Here is an 18,033-nt window from a genome sequence, read left to right on the forward strand (position 1 = left end):
TACACAAATACTGGGATTTGGTAAATGAATTATACTAAATATTTTATAGGGATACAGATGCTTTGTTCACAAAATTTGTTTCTAAAATATTTTTACTTTACATGAAAACTATGATTTGATAAATGAATCATAATAAATATGAGGTACTAAGTGTATGATAAATTTCATAAAAATCACATAAGATACACTTTAAAAATGAGGTGGTTTATTTTATCATGCTTGTCTTTAATTTTTTGAATTTTTTAATAAACATACACTTGACCACCACTTAATATAAAATTACCTTTTTATTGAGAGGTAAGACAAGTGTATTTACATTATTCAATTGCTTAGATCATGTAATCTGTTTCTGTAATCTGAGACTTTTCAAAGCAGCAATATTTTAAGAATTACAATTTATTAGGGGAAAGAAAAACATTCCAATTATGTTTCTGTTACAGAAAATACACTTGAGCAATGACAGAAACACTTAAGGCTAGGTAGCATTTGACCTTTTCCTCTACCTCTCTGAAAATCAAATTATACTTTAATGGCAAAGACAGAAAGCTAATTTAAGAGACAGTGGTATTTACAGTGCTTTCTGTCAGAAAACCAGTACATTTATAAAATATACAATGCTTTCAAGCAGCTCAGAAATCAAGACTGATCTTAACAGTGGATTCACTTTAAATGAAAATTGCACCACCTCTCAATTTCATTGACTGAGGGATCACTGTTAGATCTCTTTCAAGTTTTTGCCCAACATTACTTACTAAAAGAAGATTCTTGGGAAAGGAGTGTATATCACAGTGCAAGGAATAATTTGATAGAAATTCACATCTATAAAGATCCAATTGCAATGCAGCTATTCATTAAAGTAGATTTTGTTTTTGCTTTTAAAAAAAGACAGATTTCACAATCTACTCTAAATAATGATCATCTGTCAAAAATACGTAGAACAAAGGCCTACAACATTCAAAGCCCAAAGTATGGTTTTTTTTTTTTTACATTCTACAATAAATGAGAGTATTTGAACATTACACAGACATAAAATACCAAGTCTCTTAAAATTATGACAGCTGTTGAGGTAGGAGTCTCCATTTTAAAATGTCTTAGCTGCATGAGTTTTGTCATGCATCAAATGCCTTTGCATTGAATCCACAAGACTGAATCAGTTCACTGAATATTTAAACCCTTTTCTTCTGTTTTGGATGAAGTTAGGAGTCCCTCCACCCCCACCCCCCCTTTTTCTCACTGTTAACTCCTTCAACAGAAAACTTGAGAAGTAATAGAATGTTTTAAAAATGAAAATCAAATTTCTACAATTATGACTTTTTTGGCTCAAGAAGCATTGCAAAATGTATGAAAAAAAAATGAATGTCATCACCAAAAATGAATGGTAACACAATCTGTACTGTGGTTGATTTAAAAAAACGTATTTCAAATGTTTCTAAATCTTTGAAAAAAGTATGCCAACTGGGGAAGTCTATAAAGAAAAAAAATTCTTATCACTTGCCAAATGGTTATTACAAAACAGAAGTAATATTTTTTTTCCCTTAGCTCTCTTGGCTTTGAAAGAATCTAATTACAAATAGTTTAAAATAATTTGCTTATATCATCACTCAAGTTTTTTTTAGGCAATTCTTTGTGTAAAATCTTCATAACAAACAAGACATTTTTAAATAAGAAAACCATTTCAGTTTATATGAATAGCCCTTTAAGATACAATCAGAAGTTACAACTTTTCAACACTTAATATGTCTCAAGGTAAACAACAGTTAACTCTTTAGGGAGTTTTTCTTTATGAACAACAACAGCAAAATAAGATCTGAAACTTGCAAGATTTTTCTTTCTCCCCAAGGAAACTATCATCATATTAGACAGACCTTTTAAACTCTGAAAACAATTATGTTTGAATAGGAAAAATACAAGTTAGAATCATTAAGTATCTTAAATAAAAGACTATTCCATTAGACAATAAATGTAACAGGTTATTTAGTGGACAAAGGGTACAAAGGGTATGTCTTTTTATGCTCACATGTAATTATACATGCAGGTATCTTGGAGATGAAATCCCCCAAGGCATGGAGTGTATATCCAAAGTATTCTACTGATCAAAGAAAGCTTTAGTCTCCTATAATTTAGGATCAAAGTTAAAAAAAAAAATGAATGACCTTTGCATATTCTAGCACAGAAGGTAAATCCAAGTTAGCATTTACATCTGGCTTTAATTCCTAAGAACAGCAAAAGTTTATTTAAACTATGTATTTACAAACAAAAAAAAGTTTGATTCATACAACAAAGTTGTTTGGATTTTCCTTTGTTTTTAATACATTAAAATGACATAATCCATCCTAACTCATGCAACACTTTTGAAGCTACAACTCTTGTTAAACAACAGGAAATGTTTTTGCCATTGCGATGAGCATTTCTTAAAAAATCCGAATGCCTGGTGGTTCTCCCGCACCTTCAAAATAAGGAGACAGAAATCAGGCACCACAGTTCTAGAGGGATGGCTGTGTTTAGCACATTGTGGAAAAAAAAAAACCAATAAAAATAACTTTCAACAGTTTCAATAAAGATTGTAACATGGCAATCCCCTTCTTCAGTTCACTTGTTGAATTCTTAGTTACTTGTCTTGGTATCAAGCACCTTTTCATTGCTTCGTTGCTAATTACTTTAGGTACATCGCAGACTACACATTATAAACTTATGTAAAAGATGTTATAAGCTGTTTTGTGTAATTTAATTTTGTGCTGAATTTCTTCAAAGGGGCTTTTGTAAATAACGCAGTTTTAATGTAATCTTTAGTCCACTTGCTGTTATACCATGTTGTTGCTTTCTCCAACTTTATCTACAAGCTGTAAGGAAGAAAAGAAAGAAGGCAGTTAATGGCACATATTCACAAGCTTTATACTTTATATATGTTTATCCAAAACACAAACTCAGAAAAATACTTGAAGAAATTCAAGGTATGACTAATAATAACTGATTAAATAATATTCACTGAAGTCTTCTGACATTTTATAAAAATTGCAAAATAAATTTCTTACAAAAGTACTTTTGCATGACATGTTCTGCATTGAAATTTGAAGGTGCAACATGAAAATGCAATACAATGGATAAATAAAATTGAAAAATGAGGGCATCACTATTAGCTTAAACAAAAAAAGGAAAAAAAAAAAGCAAAAATATGAGTCATTCATGCATTAATAATCCCAGTAAGATGTTTCAACTGACCATTAGTGTGGATTCTCTTCTGAGCCTATGTAGTCTTTGAACAAACAGATTTAACTCCATTAAGATCAATCAATAGTGAAGATCAACTACTGATTAAAATTTCAATTAAACTAAAATTGTGGTTTCCAGATTTAATCTGAGAATGTTTGGCAACAGTGTTAAACACAAACTTTATGATGCAAAAGTTATAGATTTATGTAATAAAATTCTGCATTTAATTTTATACATATTGTTTCAATTAAACATATAAAATGGTTTATTTTTCTATTTGATATCTTAGGAGCTCAGGCAGTGAGCTCCAACTAATTAATGGAGGCATTTAAGTTTAAATAGCAAGTGTTACAATATTAAAAAGGTATAACAACTAATTCACCAGTCACTAAGATTTTTACTTCAACAAATAATATAATGCTATGATTATAGGAAATAAATATATATGTATTTATAGAAATATATGTGAATAGAATTGGCCATGGACTAAGGAACACCTGGTTTTCACAAATTCTGTCTGGCACACATACTGGCTATGTAACACTGGGAAAGTCATTTATTTTCTTGTTTAACCTCTCAAAGACTGACTGCTACTGCTAGAGGGAGTTTCCTCACTGGAAGTTCCTCATGGTAATGAAAGTGCAGGACCAGAGTAATCACATTTCTAGTCAGACTAAGCCTACAAAATTCCTGTAGTCGAGGTATGAAGACTAGTTTTTTTTTTTTTTTTTTTTACACAAAATACAGTTAAGTAAAATTATGTTAAGATTAAAAGACAATGGACCTGAGTTTGTATAATGCTGGCAACAGTATGTGTTTGAGTGCTGAATGTCTATTTCTAGAAGTAAACATTTGATAGACATGGTATAGTGGAAAGAATGCTGATGTTGAAGTCAAAGACCCTGGGTTCCCAATTCTCCTACTAAAGCTATGTAATTTGGGATAAATCACTTTTATCACTTTAGGCCCAAGTTTCCTCGTCTGTAAAATGAGAGGTTCAGGTTTCTGTGATTGCATGATAGTAAAATTAGTAATTGAAATGACTAATATGAAAGTTGTTTCACAGATCTAAGTCTTAATTAGAATTCTGATCTGATCAAATTGAAGTGACTATATAATAATAAAAATATAAGCTCCCAAATAGGGGACTGAAACGGGAGAGGTTGAGTCCAGAATCTACTGCTAACTTCTTTCAGCACAAGCCTGACTCAGCTGAGACTTAGGACTGATGAAGAGGTCTCAAGAACAGGATTTGCCTGGATAGCCCTGACTTTTAAAGATGCCAAGAATTCAGGGCAATTAGGTGGTACAGTGGATAGAGCACCAGCCCCGAAGACAGGAGGACCTGAGTTCAAATATGGTCTCAGACACTTAACACTGCCTACCTATGTGACCTAGGGCAAGTCACTTAACACCAATTGCCTCAGGGGAAAAAAAAAAAGATACAAGAATTTATCAGCCAGCAAAACTTTGAGGCAAAAGTGAGCAAACTAGCCCTAATTTTGAGTTGACAAAGTACTGAAAAGTCAGTAGTAGAGGCACAAACAAGTACCTATTTATAAATTCATTCTAAATTTCTGAATGTCATTTGCATCCACAGGAAAAAAAGTTAATAGTTAATTTTTAAAAAAAGGCAGTTTTAAATCTCAGCTTGGTAAACTGTTCTGCTGATAACCAAGTTAGTCAAAATATGCCTTTTTATCGAACTAAGATTTTGTTTAAAAGAGCAGAAAGTATAACCCTTTATTTGGCAGGACTATTAAAAATTTTTTTTTTCATTCATTCAACAATCTTACCAGTGTTTTATAGACACGGTTTTAGTCACCTATTTGAAACAGCTTAATGATACAATGAATCAAAGCACTCGACTCAGAATAAAGAAGGCCTAAGTTCAAATCCTGTTTCAGACATTCACTAGTTGTATGACCTTGGCTAAGTCACTCAAACCTTTCCCAGCCTTAGTTATCTTATCTATAGATTTCAGATAATAACAGCACCTATCTCACAGAGTTCATAATATTTTGCAAACCTGAAAGTGCTATATAAATGCTAGCTATTGAGGGGATTCTTTTTAAAATTCTTAATAATTTGTCTTGACAAGATCATTTACTCTAGGGGCTTAGCTTCCTGGCATTCTTTTAAGACTCCTGATAGAGAGCTCTGCCACTCACCCATTCCAGTAGCCACCCCCCAGAGCTCAAGGTCTGGCCTCTGGATATTATTACACACAATATCTCCCTCTTTAGAGCTCTTTTAGGGCACCGACTAGATTTTTCCTTTTCTTTGTATTCCCAACACTTAGCATAACATCTGGCACACTGTAGGAGGTTATAAAATGTACGCTGACTCACTAGTTTCAATTATCATCTCTAGGTAGAAGCTACTGAAATGTCTGTCTATAACCTCAATCTTGGTCCTGAGTTGCAGCCTTATATTGTCATATACCTGATAGAAAAATTTTCTTGTGTAACTTTCACTATTTCTTCCCATTTAATACAGCCAAATCTGAATTTATCTAATCTATAAAACTATCTCTCACCTTAACTTCTAGATCCAACTAAGATGACATGTCTTCCAACAAAGACTTCTTTGAAAACTTCTAGTTAGCTATGATTTTTCCTTTTTTGAATTAGTCAGGCTATTCAGACTTCTACCTACTTCTCATGTTGCTTTTTACTGTCATTGGAGTAAAGAAGATCTAGGCTTAACAATTACCTTTGAAATATTCTTGATGAGTAACTGCAGGCAAGTAAATTAACTCCTTGTTCTAGTCCACTCTCTAAAATTCTCTATAAATATCAGAACAAAAACCCATCCACACTTGCAGAGGAAGTCTATTTACTAAAAGGGTTCCTATCCAATGAAACAATAAGTTCAGAGGAAAAAAAAAGTAAAGTCCTAATTAATTTGTCTGATTCATTCCTCCATTAAACCACAAGCTTCCAAAGAGCAGGACCTCTTTGTATCTTCAGGGGTGGCACAAATAGACACTCAATGCTCCTAGAAACTAATTAAAGCAGGAAGGAACCTTGAAAATTCCTTTTTTTAAATCCCTTCAGTACCCTTCAGTATACAGACAAGGAAAGAACTGTTCACTGAGATAAAGTGACGTGTCCAAGGTTACATAGCTGGTTAGTGGCAGAGATGCCATGCAGCCTCCCACACTGGTTAACAGTGTCACCAGAAGGAGAAAACACTTGAGAGCAGTAATAGAGACTTTTTGGAATTATTCTTTGTTGCTGAAAGTGAGTAGGACAGATGAGAGTTATTATTTGAAAGGCTGCCTCGAGGGGTCATGTGTTCTCCATCCTTAGAGATGAGATGTCTGTTTAAGGAAGCGAGTCAGATGAAATGAAATTCCAATTTCCTTTTCTATGATTTCACTACAAAAGCAACCTATGATTGTGTAGTGATTGCCTGTTAACAGCAAATAGTGGGAGTGATCACACTTGCTTATGCACAATCTCCTCTCATTTAGTTTAAAAACTACAATTTATATATAAAAGTTAATTGTATAGTGCCTTAAGCTCTCTAAAGGAAGGGTAACCCAGAAACCAAAACAATGTTAGACAGAAGTTAGAGAATAGGAGAATATGGATGCAGTGAAGCCTGGCATTAAATTTTCATATTCTACTAGTTTTTGTTGTTGTTGTTGTTTTTTGCTTATTATGTTATAAGGTACTATATAACAAGATGTAAAAACTACACCAAATATGACCAAATTACTTATTATCACAGCCATGTTCATGTATATCTTTACTCTTTTATTACTAGTAAATAGTTATATGTATTTTTTAAAAATTGAACTTTTTTTTTTAAACTTTTAAAAAGGTATAATGAAAAGTAAACGATAACATACTGATCTTATTCCAGGTAAATTCAAGAGGGATCCAAGAACTGGCACTCTTCTAATAAAGCCAACAACCACAGGAAAGAATCCCCTAAAATTTAATAACAAATAATGACAAATTAACATTCAGAATACCAAATATTTAAAACTTTACTATTTAACATTAGTGCAAAATCATTTAATATTATCTACTTTTGATCAGAAGTTAAAAATTACTGACATTTTAATAAAAAAATTTTAAATAATGAAAAAGTGAAAAGGCAGCAATATAATGAAGCCATAGATCAATAACCATATAAACAAAATGGACTTTCTGTGACTGCAAATTAGATTTCAACTCTGGTCAACTGTTGAAGAAAAATTTATGGTATTGGTGAGATGCAGATTGCATCTATAGGGAATTCATAGTGGATTGAAGATATTACAAATATCTTGTAGCACTAATAAAATTCTCAAGGTCTATTTAAGTCTTACAATTAGACAGGGATATGAATATTAGAATTATTAGAATTCAATTTTAGATTTAAAAAAAAGTGGTAACCACAGGTTTTTAGACATCAAATATTGTCAAATAAGTTATTACTAAATTAGCTAGTAATTTTAAAGTTTTATTTTAGATTTCACTCATGCTCTGAAAATGTACAAACACAAAATAAAATCATCTTTCCTCAATAGCATTTAATTTAGAAAAATCAGTTCTAGATCCTAAATTTTAAGTAGTTTTTTTAAATAAAAAAAAATCTTATTTTAAACTCCACCACTTATTGACGCAAACTGTCAAGTAAATGCCTCAAATGTCCAGTACGAAGCCACAAATCAAAGAATTAGAACACTTATTGAATTCAATTAAGAAGACAATATATTTTCTGGACAAATCACTGCCCTGGGACTTTAAATTCATTCTCTCAACACTGCTATAACCAGGGTTGCAAGTACTTAGTTCAGCTTGAGACTTTTTACAAATTGTACACTATTGCTTATTTAGGTATCACTGGCACTTACAAAATATTACTTGATTAAAATCTATCATGATGGTTTTGATACAGAATTCTAAAAAAATCCTGTTATAAAAAGTATAATTATATAGTGGCAGTAATTATTGAGTACAATTATATTAAAAATAAAATATTATATTTGTATAATGCACATTTTTAAATTGAAAAAATGAAATTAAGATAAAAGATTTTTTAATCTATAAAGGAAAAATGAGGCACATTTAAAACAACTTTTATAAAAGAATTCTGTGAGATTATTCATTACCCGTATATTTTCACCATATCTGATTAGCACATTTGATATTTGATATTCTGATCAAATTTTTATATTTGAGTGAATGTATAAATTTCTCAATTTGTACAATTCCTCAATCCTCAAAAGATTCCTCAATTATAAAAGCCTCTTCTCAGGTGATCACCTTACCTGAACAGAAGAAAGAATCCATAAATTTCAAGGATCATGCCTATCAAAGGCCAACCAATGAGAACTACAAATACACCACCCAGGAAAAATCCTGTAGCTTTAACTTTGTGTTTCTGGAAGAAGAATCTAAATGTTCTTTCCAAACCAATTACAAAAGCCAATCCAGCCACAAATAATACCTGGAAGACAAAGAAAATTCACCTCAAAATAAAGAACAGTATTTAACTATAATGCATAAAAATAAGAAAGTAGGCTTATGGAAGTGGAACCCTTAAAATAATCCCTTTATTTTAGGATAAAACTGCTGGGCCCTCTTTGAATATGAGAAGTTAATATGGTCAGTTTGATGGTCAGTTGTCAGGTCAAGAAGTATTTGTTAAGCATCTGCTCTGTACCAGGCACAGTGCTAAGTGCCAGGGACACAAAGAAAGTTAAAAGATAGTCCCTGATTTCAAAGAATTCACAGTCTAATATGGGAAACAACAAGCAAACAACCATATACAAACAGATATAGACAGAATCAATTGGAGATAATCAACATAGGAAATGAAGGTGCATAAAGAAATTTAGAAAGGATTTTTGGAGAAGATGAGATTTTAGCTAGGATTTGAAGAATGTCAGAGAAGCTAGAAGTCAGAAATGAGGAGGAAAATAATTCCAGGAATGAGGCAAAGTGATTAAAAATATACAGAGTAAGGAGATGGAGTATCTTGAGTAAAAGTCATGATAGGTAACCAACAACTTAATGAGACACTGGGTTTCATTAAGGGATGCAGAGATTGAAAATACAAAGAGGTGAGAGCCCTGATATATAATCTGCACCAGCCAGTATATAACTAGATGAAGTACTGTATATTCACTGCAGACAAATGAACATAGATATAGCACTTTAAGTAATCTCAGAGATTGTCTAGTGTACTCCTTTCAAGAAGAAAGTGAGGAACAAAGAATTTAAGTGATTTGTCTAAGGTTATATAGGTAGAGAAAGCAGCACAGCAGAGATTTGAACCCAGGTCTTCTGACTCTTGTGTTTTGTTCTGGGTATTATAGTCAAGGAATGGCCCTGGTAAATTGGAAAATATTCAAGGGAAGGTCAGGATGGTGAAGGGACTTAAGTTCAAGCATATAAGGATTTGTCAAAAATCTTAAGATGTTTAACTTATAAAGAAATGACTTGGGGGAAGAGGGAGACTAGCTCTTGTCAAATATGTGAAGGGTTTCACTTTGAAAAAATAGTAGAATTGGTATCTAACAAGGGCAGAATTAAGATCAATAGGTGGAAATTTTAAAGAGGTAACTTTAGACTTGATATGAGGATAAATGTGTTAATGAAGAGAACTATTCAAAAGTGGAACAGGCTAAGACTATGAGTTGCTGGACTTAAAGCAGTTATGTTGAAAACAAAATTATTTTTCAGGTAGGCTTGAATTAAATGGCTCCCAAGCTCCCTACCATAAACAGGATTATTAATAACAGCTAACATGTATATAGCCCTTTAAGGTTTGTTAAATTCAAAGAACATGGTGGCAGCAGAAGCAAATTAGTTGCATACCCTTTCCTGAGCATGCTAAAGAATATGTAGTCAAATGAAAAGATAAGTGGCAGTGGACGGAAGACTTAAATATAATTGGCTTTTACCTTTCCAAGCCCATAATTACTGTCAGAAATCTGAAATAGACAAGTTTTCTAAAGCATTTTTCTTAAAAAAAAATTTTTTTCCCTGTGTATTACATCTTATGCTAATTGCCAAAATGTGAGTTTCTTTTGAGAAGAAATTCATTAAAATGTACATTAAACATCATTTAATAATAATCATTATTATAATAAACAATTATTCAAACATTATACCAATATTACTAGTCCTGTGAATATCTCTTAATTAAAAAAACCCGAAACCAAAAACCAAATACAATTTTGATCTACTTTGCCTTTTACCTTTTCTGTTCTCTGACTCAATATGGATTCTTCAAAACATTCATATTTTATTAGTGTTTAACTTAAAATTGTTAGGTTACCAGTTACTTTCTATTATTTTCCCCCTTATAATTAATAGTTATCAGGAATTTGTCCTTTTGGGTTTCTTCCATTCTTTCTAAATGATAGCATAAATGTTTAGTTAGTATAAACTACATACTCTCTAAGTATTGTAGGAGTAGAAGTACTGAAAAACTTAAGCACCTTTTAATGTTTTACTAAAGTAGCAAATATAAAATGCTTACTGGAAGACTGAGATTAAAACGATTTAAAAGACTCGCTAAAACTTAGGACATTGAGGTCAAATATTTCAATCTCTTCTTTCAGGTAAACAAATTAATATAATCAGTTGGATATCTCTTTAGTCTTAACCACTAATTAAAATGTTTTAAATTATAGGTAGTTCTGGACCTAGATGATCTCACTGAATTTCACATTAATAATTAAAACTTATTCCCAATTGAGAGCAGAGTGTATTAAATCTAAATCTACAATCTTAAAAACATACTAAAAATAGTGAATTCTTTCCCATATAATTATAATATATATGCTATAAAAGTTATTTATGAATTTAGTTAAAATATATTCATTAAAATATATTTTAAAAACTCACATTTCCAATAGCCAGTAGTGCTTTGTCGAAAAAGAGAATCATTCCAAAAAATAGGAAAAATACGCCAAATCCTGTTAATCCCATTCCAATTTCTGTAATAAAAATTATAGAATTAAGGTAACAAAGAATAAAAGTCTTGGTTTCTAAAACTGATTGGTTTTTTTCCTTAGTTGTTACACTAGGGAACAGGCTCTTAAACATTATAGAACAGCTTTCTAAGTGAAGTAACAAAAGAATGGTACAAATTAACATCAATTAATGTCTTTAAAACATGAAATTTAAATGGAAATTTCCCATCCTTATATAAGAATTTTTCTTAGGACACAGGAAACACAGTATAAAGAGATAAGAATTATGGTTATTTAAGCCACTGGTTCCAAACTTTATATCAGTAAATCTCTTTGGTATTTGACAATTTTATGATCTTCTCTAATTATGCTCATTTCATGTTTTGTACCCAATTAAATAATGTTTGATAAGAACAATGTTTAATGCATATATGTATATATATGTGTGTGTGTATATACACGTTCACATAAATATGTATATTTCTTCACTTTTCACATTCATGTCCCCTTTTGAACTCTGTGAGTACATAAATACTCTTCAGAGTCATTGTACTTAGCCTAATACTAATTTCTCTAAAAGTGGTATCACTGAATGACTCAACGAACAGTTTTTATCAAGTGTTTGATTTGTATGCTAAAGCACTAGAATTACTCCTCCCTCCCCATCTTTCCCCCCCCCCCCAAAAAAAAAAAAAAAAAAAAAAGGGCAGCATAGTCCTTGCCTTCATGGAACTTAGATAATAACATAAAGGAATTAAGGCCAGTATATTAGATAACATAAAGGAATTTTGGCAGGTTAAGGGGTATTTGTGTTTAGGAAGTCACCAGATTAAGGGAAGCAATAAGGGAGTCAATTGATAAGTCCTTTCCAGAAGCAATGATAGCAATTATTAGATTATTGTTTCAGGAGCAAAAAATAGAAAGAAGGTAAGAATTGTGGTCACAAGAGGTGCAGAGAAAGTGGTGGGTAGCAGGTAAAATGGCAAAAAGAGAGTCAGGGTAAACTGTTGGCTGGATGTAAGCAGTCTAGAGCCAGTTAGATATAGTAGGTTAGTGTGAATGTGCTATTGACTCAACAATCCATGAGAAAAATGATAGGTGTCAAAACTACATTTTGACCTTAGAAAATTGTTTCTCTTATCATGTAACCTCCATGAGCTTGTTTTCTCATCTATAAAATTAGGAATTTATATAAATGACTTCTAATGTGCCTTCTAACTCAAAATTCATGATTTTCCATTGAAAATCTGAATGTTTTGAAACTTTTAATAATTTGATATATTGTCATCTATGAATTTATAGATGCTATCTTTAAACTTGCTGATATGTTCATTTACCTAAGTTTTTGAGGGTTTTGTTGTTGAGTCATTTTAGTCGTGTGCAACTCTTTGGCATTTAGTTGGCAAAGACAATAAAGCAGTTTTCTATTTTCTTCTCCAACTCATTTTACAGATGAAGAGAGTGAGATAAATAGGGAAAAGTGATTTACAGGGTTACACAGCTAGTAAGGGTCTGAAGTTACCTCTGAACTATAGCTCATCTGATTTTAGGGCCAGCTCTGCTGCTCTTTTGAGAGTTTTAGGAGTCTTAAAACTAAGCTCCAAAGGGTATCTCCCAGATTTATTACTGAAATTTATATTCACCTTACCTATATACCTGATTTTATAGATTGGGACATTTTTTTCTAGCCTGAAGGATGCTAATCTAATCTATTCATAGCTCCAGTTCCTCTAACCTTTAGTTTCTCTGCCTTTAGAATACTGCTATTCCCTCTTCTACCTATAAGAAAAAAACCACAGTAGCAAATCTCATAGGATATAAAACACTTTTGACACTATCAATAATTTCTAATTAAAACAATCTTTTGCTTCAAATAGATAAATATATCACTTAAATGTCATCTACTCAACATAACTTTTTGAAAAAAAGCTAAAAGCTTTGATAAAAACTTCATTTGGCATGAATATTTCAAAGAGATTCACTCCCATTTACTATACTAATTCCATTTTCATTAGAGTACAATCTTTTGTACTCCATAATGAATAAGCTAATAAAAACTGGTGGTTAGCATAAAAAAGGTTCAAATTCCAGTTTCATGCATTTTTTAAGAGTGCTAACAAATAAATCAATAAATTTCTTTCCTATTATATCTTTTTTTTTTTTTGTTTCAGAGTGGTATATTAATCATTAAAAAACCCATTTCCAAATAATTTATGAAATTTCACACAAGGTATTTATTTAATCTTTTTTTGGGAGCAAATGTGTGATAAAGCTAAGTAGACTGGTAAGACAGTGACCAAGTTTTGTAATTTAATCTCAGAATTGTGATATACTATCAGTGAAACAATACTGATCCACTTTGTATCACTTTTGTACAAGTTATTTGACTTATAACTCACCTATGATACAGATTTTATCACAGATCGTTTTCCTTTTATTTTCCAGTGCATTTTTAAGTTACTTCTCCTTTATGTTAATTTTTGGTAACTACATAAGTACTATATAAGATGAAGTTATAATTTTTTATGAGAGCTTTACAAAATAAAAAGCTATTCTCAGTGAATTAGGAATGATTTTTTTGGAGGAAAAACCAATAAAGTTTCAGTAAAATTCCACATGATTTTTGTATTTCATATTGTAAAATTTTAATAGTTTACAGGAACATAAAGCTAAAACTAAAAGGGATCTCAGAAGCCAGCTAGTCTAATCCCCTTTTTACAGATGAGGAAACCAGGGAAGTTGAGTCACTTATGCCATAGTCATAAAGATTATAGTCCTTAGAGAAGGGCCTAAAACCTAAGTCCTCTGACATCAAAGCTTTTTGACATCCTCTTTCCACTGTACCCACAATGCAAAATCACAGATCTATTTCATATAACAAAACTGTTGACATAGATCTATTTGTATATATTCAGTTAGACTAGCTAATCTTTTCATTTCTGATTCATAATACATGGTCAACAAGCATGAGTACAATTATCCATAAATCTGTACATGATTAGTATGATAAAAATTTGAAAAGGTTATATTATATTAACATGTTAATATAATATAACCAAAGATTGGGATAAAAAAAATCCATCTGTTCACAATAGACTATGCGGTACATCTCTGAACATTTTCATGTGAGTATGAAATGTTATTTGCTGATGACAAAGTTTTTGGTCCAGACCTGTCATTTTACTAGTCTAAGAAACTTCCAGTGAGGAAGTTTGTTCCTTGTTATATGTAGATTTCCAACAGTTCTTTAATTTACAATCTTAGAGAGTTGTCTGGGGAATACTGAGGGTTCAAACCAATCTTCAAAGGTAGATGTTATTATCCCTATTTTACATTTGAGGAAACTGAGGTTTACAGAGGTTAAGTGATTGCTCAGGGTCCCACAACTAGTAAAAGTGTCCTAGGCCAGCTATGAACTCGGATTTTCCTAACTCCTGTTATTACTATATCCACTATATCACAAAGCTGCTATACAAAGATTTCTTTCTCTGTTCGAAACAGTACAGTAGGCAATGATGTCATAGGTGGTAAACATGGCACACAAACCATTGGCAGTGTTGTATGTGAACTAGTCCTCACTTTCCAATGTCCCTACTGGTGCCTTAACCCAACTCTTTTCTCTTTCGCTTCTACCTGACTTGATCTCCATTAAAATCTTATTTAACTAATTTACAAATTATTGAAAAATTAATATTTTCTGGGGGGGAACTTTAGAGAAGCACAGGCATCCTTTCTACTATTAATTTTTCTTATTTTAAATAAATCACATATTCATTTTTATGAGAACAAACTGATCTTGTTTATTAGCTTTTGAATCATGGATCAAAGGGATTATAATTTAAAGCAGGTAAGACTCAGAGAAAGTCAGTCTTCTCTGTTCCAATGTCTTTATTCTAAGGAGGAAAAAGAGGTACAGAAGTGTTTAAAGTGACTAACCTGAGGTTACAAAGAGAATCAAGTACTTGAGATGGGAATCAAATTCAAGTCCTTTGATTCCAAGTTCTTATCTCTTTTAAAGAATATTCCTCAACTTTTCAACTTCTTCAATGGCCCATATTCAGTTAGCTGCTAAATTCTGTTGATGTGTCCTTAACATCTCTATCATCTGTCCCTTAATTATCTTCTGTGTTAGTTCTGGCTTTCATTACCTCAGGTGAACTACTCCAAAAGCTAAAATTGTTCTCCTTGCCTCTAATATCTCCATTACAAAGCTGCCAAATTGATATTCCTAAAACGGAGGAGCTCATGTCACGTATTCATTTCTAAATGCTTAATGCTTTCCTTTTGCCTATAGGATAAAATATAAAATCCTCAGTGCATTTAAAGCCCATCTCAATCCGACTCCCAGATACTGCTTCCCAGTCTTATTTCATTTTACTCTACTTGCATATTCTGTTCTAGTCAAACAAACTTGTGAGCTGTCTCTTATACTTAACATTTTATCTCCCACCAGCGTAGTTTTGTACACACAGTCCCCCTCAACTTTTCTCATCAAGTTCAAAGCATACTACCTCCTATGTAAGACTTTTCCTGATCCTCGAAATTATTAGCATTCTCTGCCTTCTGAATTAATCTTTACTTATATATTTGTGTACATGTGATTATTTCCCCAAAGGAAGGTATAAGAAAGGAACTATTTTGTCTCTACATCCCCACAGGACCTGGTATATAGTAGTCACTAAAACATAGTAAGTGGTTGTTGAATTAAATTTGAATTTACATTGTAACAACAATGCTTCTCCTGAAATGGCAGTATGTAAGGCAAAAGTTTGATCTCATCAATTAAACTGCAGACAGCTAACATAAACATATTAGATACAATTCAATGTTAGCATCTCAACCAAAACAAATCTTTTGCAGGGGTAACTGTAAAGAGATCTTACATGAATATAAGTGTTAAATCCAGTGACAGAATAGTTAATTCACATTTCACTTACTCATTCATCACAAAATTCAGGGCAAGTGAGAAGCAGGGAAACTGTGGCATAGTAGTTTTATGCTGCTGCATCCAATCTGAAAATGTTGTAATTATGTTCACATTTAATGTCTCAAGAAAGACAGGGAAGGTATGTGTATATTTGAGGCATCTAGGTGGCACAGTGGATGAAGTCTTTAATTTGGGTTCAGATCTTGCTTCTGATTATGTATTAATTGTGTGACCCTGGACAAGTCACTGAGCCCCTCTAATCTTTGGTTTCCTTTTCTTAAAAATAATGAGGATTATACTGGCACCTATTTAACAGGACTGTTATAAAAAAAATCAAATAAAATAACATATATAATGCACTTTACAAAACAATAAATGCTAGCTAGCTCTTATAGTTCTGAACAGCCTATAATAACTGCTACTCAATGCGTCTCTAAAAACCAGATGACACTCATTAATGGGGTAAATATAATCTTGTTTATTTTTGCAATGAAAGCAATGTTATCACTGAACAGAATTTCAAATATTGGTATTTTGTGGACTTCATTAGGACATTTAAAATAATAGTTGAGGAAGAATGAACAAAATTCCATTTATAGTAAAGTTGTTTTGTATTCAAGATTTGTTTTGTGTGAAAAAACAAATCACAAAAAACTCAACTAGCAGAAAAAGTAAAGTACTGTTTGACAAGGAAAGGGTTACAGAAACTTTACACCAAGAAGATGGTGGGGAAAAAATAGTTAAATAAGGAAATAGAATCAATATTATGAAAAAGCACTTATGAAGTGTGGTACAGGCTGGACATGTAAATGAAAACATGAGTCTGGATGGAAAAAAGTAAATTAAATATAACTTTTGGAAGGTATGAGGTTGAGTCTTGAAAACTTAAGACCAGGTGGATACCAAAAATGAAAACAGAAGATAATACTAGAGGGCATAATATACTAACATTAGCCTTTAGGTTAGACTGTGAGGTCCTTGAAAGCTGGGATAGTTTGCCTTTCTTTGTATCCCCAGTCCCTGGAGCCCAACACCTGACAAATAATAGTAGGTGCTTAGTACACACTAGTTCATTGACCGACTTTAACTGATTAGTGTGTGTATTGCTAACATTAATTTTTTTTTTTTTTTTTTACTAAGTAGATAACCTAGACTATTCTCCAGTGGAGACTTAGTCAAACATGAGGGTAGTTGTAAGAACCAAGAAGTAGGTGCAAATACATTTAAAAGCTCTGAGTACTAGGGCACATTTTAACCACATGATTATATTCATATTATATTATATGCATTCATAATACACGAAAATACATGAAAGCAGTTGCCTTCAAACAAAACAAAAAGCACTTCTCAAAGGAGTGCTTGTTTGGTGCGGGGTGGGATCCCGGGTCCCTCCGACGCTGAAATTCCTTCTCAGACCCTGGAGGCCTTCCTTAGTTCATCTAACTTTCCTTTCCAGCTGCCCCCGGGAGAACAAAGGCGGCGACGGACCCCAGAGGGCTTAGCCGGCAAGGAGGTGGTGGGAGTTTTTTTTTTTTTGGGGGGGGTCTTAGGCTCCCGTGAGCCTCGACTTCTTTTTCTGATCCTATTACCCTTTCTTGCTCTACTCCCGATCTGATCCAGCCCAGGACCAGCGCCCAACCTCGCCCTTCGGGTCCCCAGCCTCCCGCCGACCTCCTCACTAGGGGCTTCATTCATTGCCTGGGGTAGGCGGGGCGGGGCTGGGCAGCAGAGCCAGGGTGTGAGGGAGGGGCGTGAGCGCCACCTGAGGGAGAGGGGAAGGTGGGGACCCGGGGGTGGTGCTTACTCTGCGTGTCCGTTAAGGAGATCATGGCTGCGGTGTTGGCAGTGGCGGTGGCGACAGCGACTTGGGGGAAACGCGAATAGTGCCGGGGGGATATAAGGGAAAGCAACCCTGGCAGCAGCCGCCACGTCTTCCGGAAACACGCAGCCGCCGGTACCTCGATTCTAAAAC

General features: G+C 32.9%; 1 protein-coding gene across 1 annotated transcript; it reads right to left on the reverse strand.

Moving 5' to 3' along the window:
- Positions 1–268: 268 nt before the first annotated feature.
- GOLT1B (golgi transport 1B) lies at positions 269–18,028 on the reverse strand. The gene is made up of 5 exons (XM_052000928.1): positions 17,866–18,028; positions 11,067–11,158; positions 8,480–8,658; positions 7,070–7,151; positions 269–2,840 (listed from the first exon to the last, which is right to left on the reverse strand). The coding sequence occupies exons 1-5, from the start codon at positions 17,888–17,890 to the stop codon at positions 2,802–2,804; spliced, it is 417 nt and encodes a 138-aa protein (XP_051856888.1). The 5' UTR covers positions 17,891–18,028; the 3' UTR covers positions 269–2,801.
- Positions 18,029–18,033: the final 5 nt, after the last annotated feature.

The sequence above is a fragment of the Antechinus flavipes genome, chromosome 5 (assembly GCF_016432865.1).
Source record: "Antechinus flavipes isolate AdamAnt ecotype Samford, QLD, Australia chromosome 5, AdamAnt_v2, whole genome shotgun sequence".
Taxonomy (NCBI): Eukaryota; Metazoa; Chordata; class Mammalia; order Dasyuromorphia; family Dasyuridae; genus Antechinus; species Antechinus flavipes.

Coding starts and splice junctions, on each gene's coding strand:
- GOLT1B (XM_052000928.1), bottom strand. CDS start 17,890: ATGATCTCCTTAACGGACACGCAGA. Junction 8,659..11,066: donor CACTACTGGCTATTGGAAAT/GTGAGTTTTTAA, acceptor TTTGTCTTCCAG/GTATTATTTGTGGCTGGATT. Junction 7,152..8,479: donor GGATTCTTTCTTCTGTTCAG/GTAAGGTGATCA, acceptor ATTAAATTTTAG/GGGATTCTTTCCTGTGGTTG.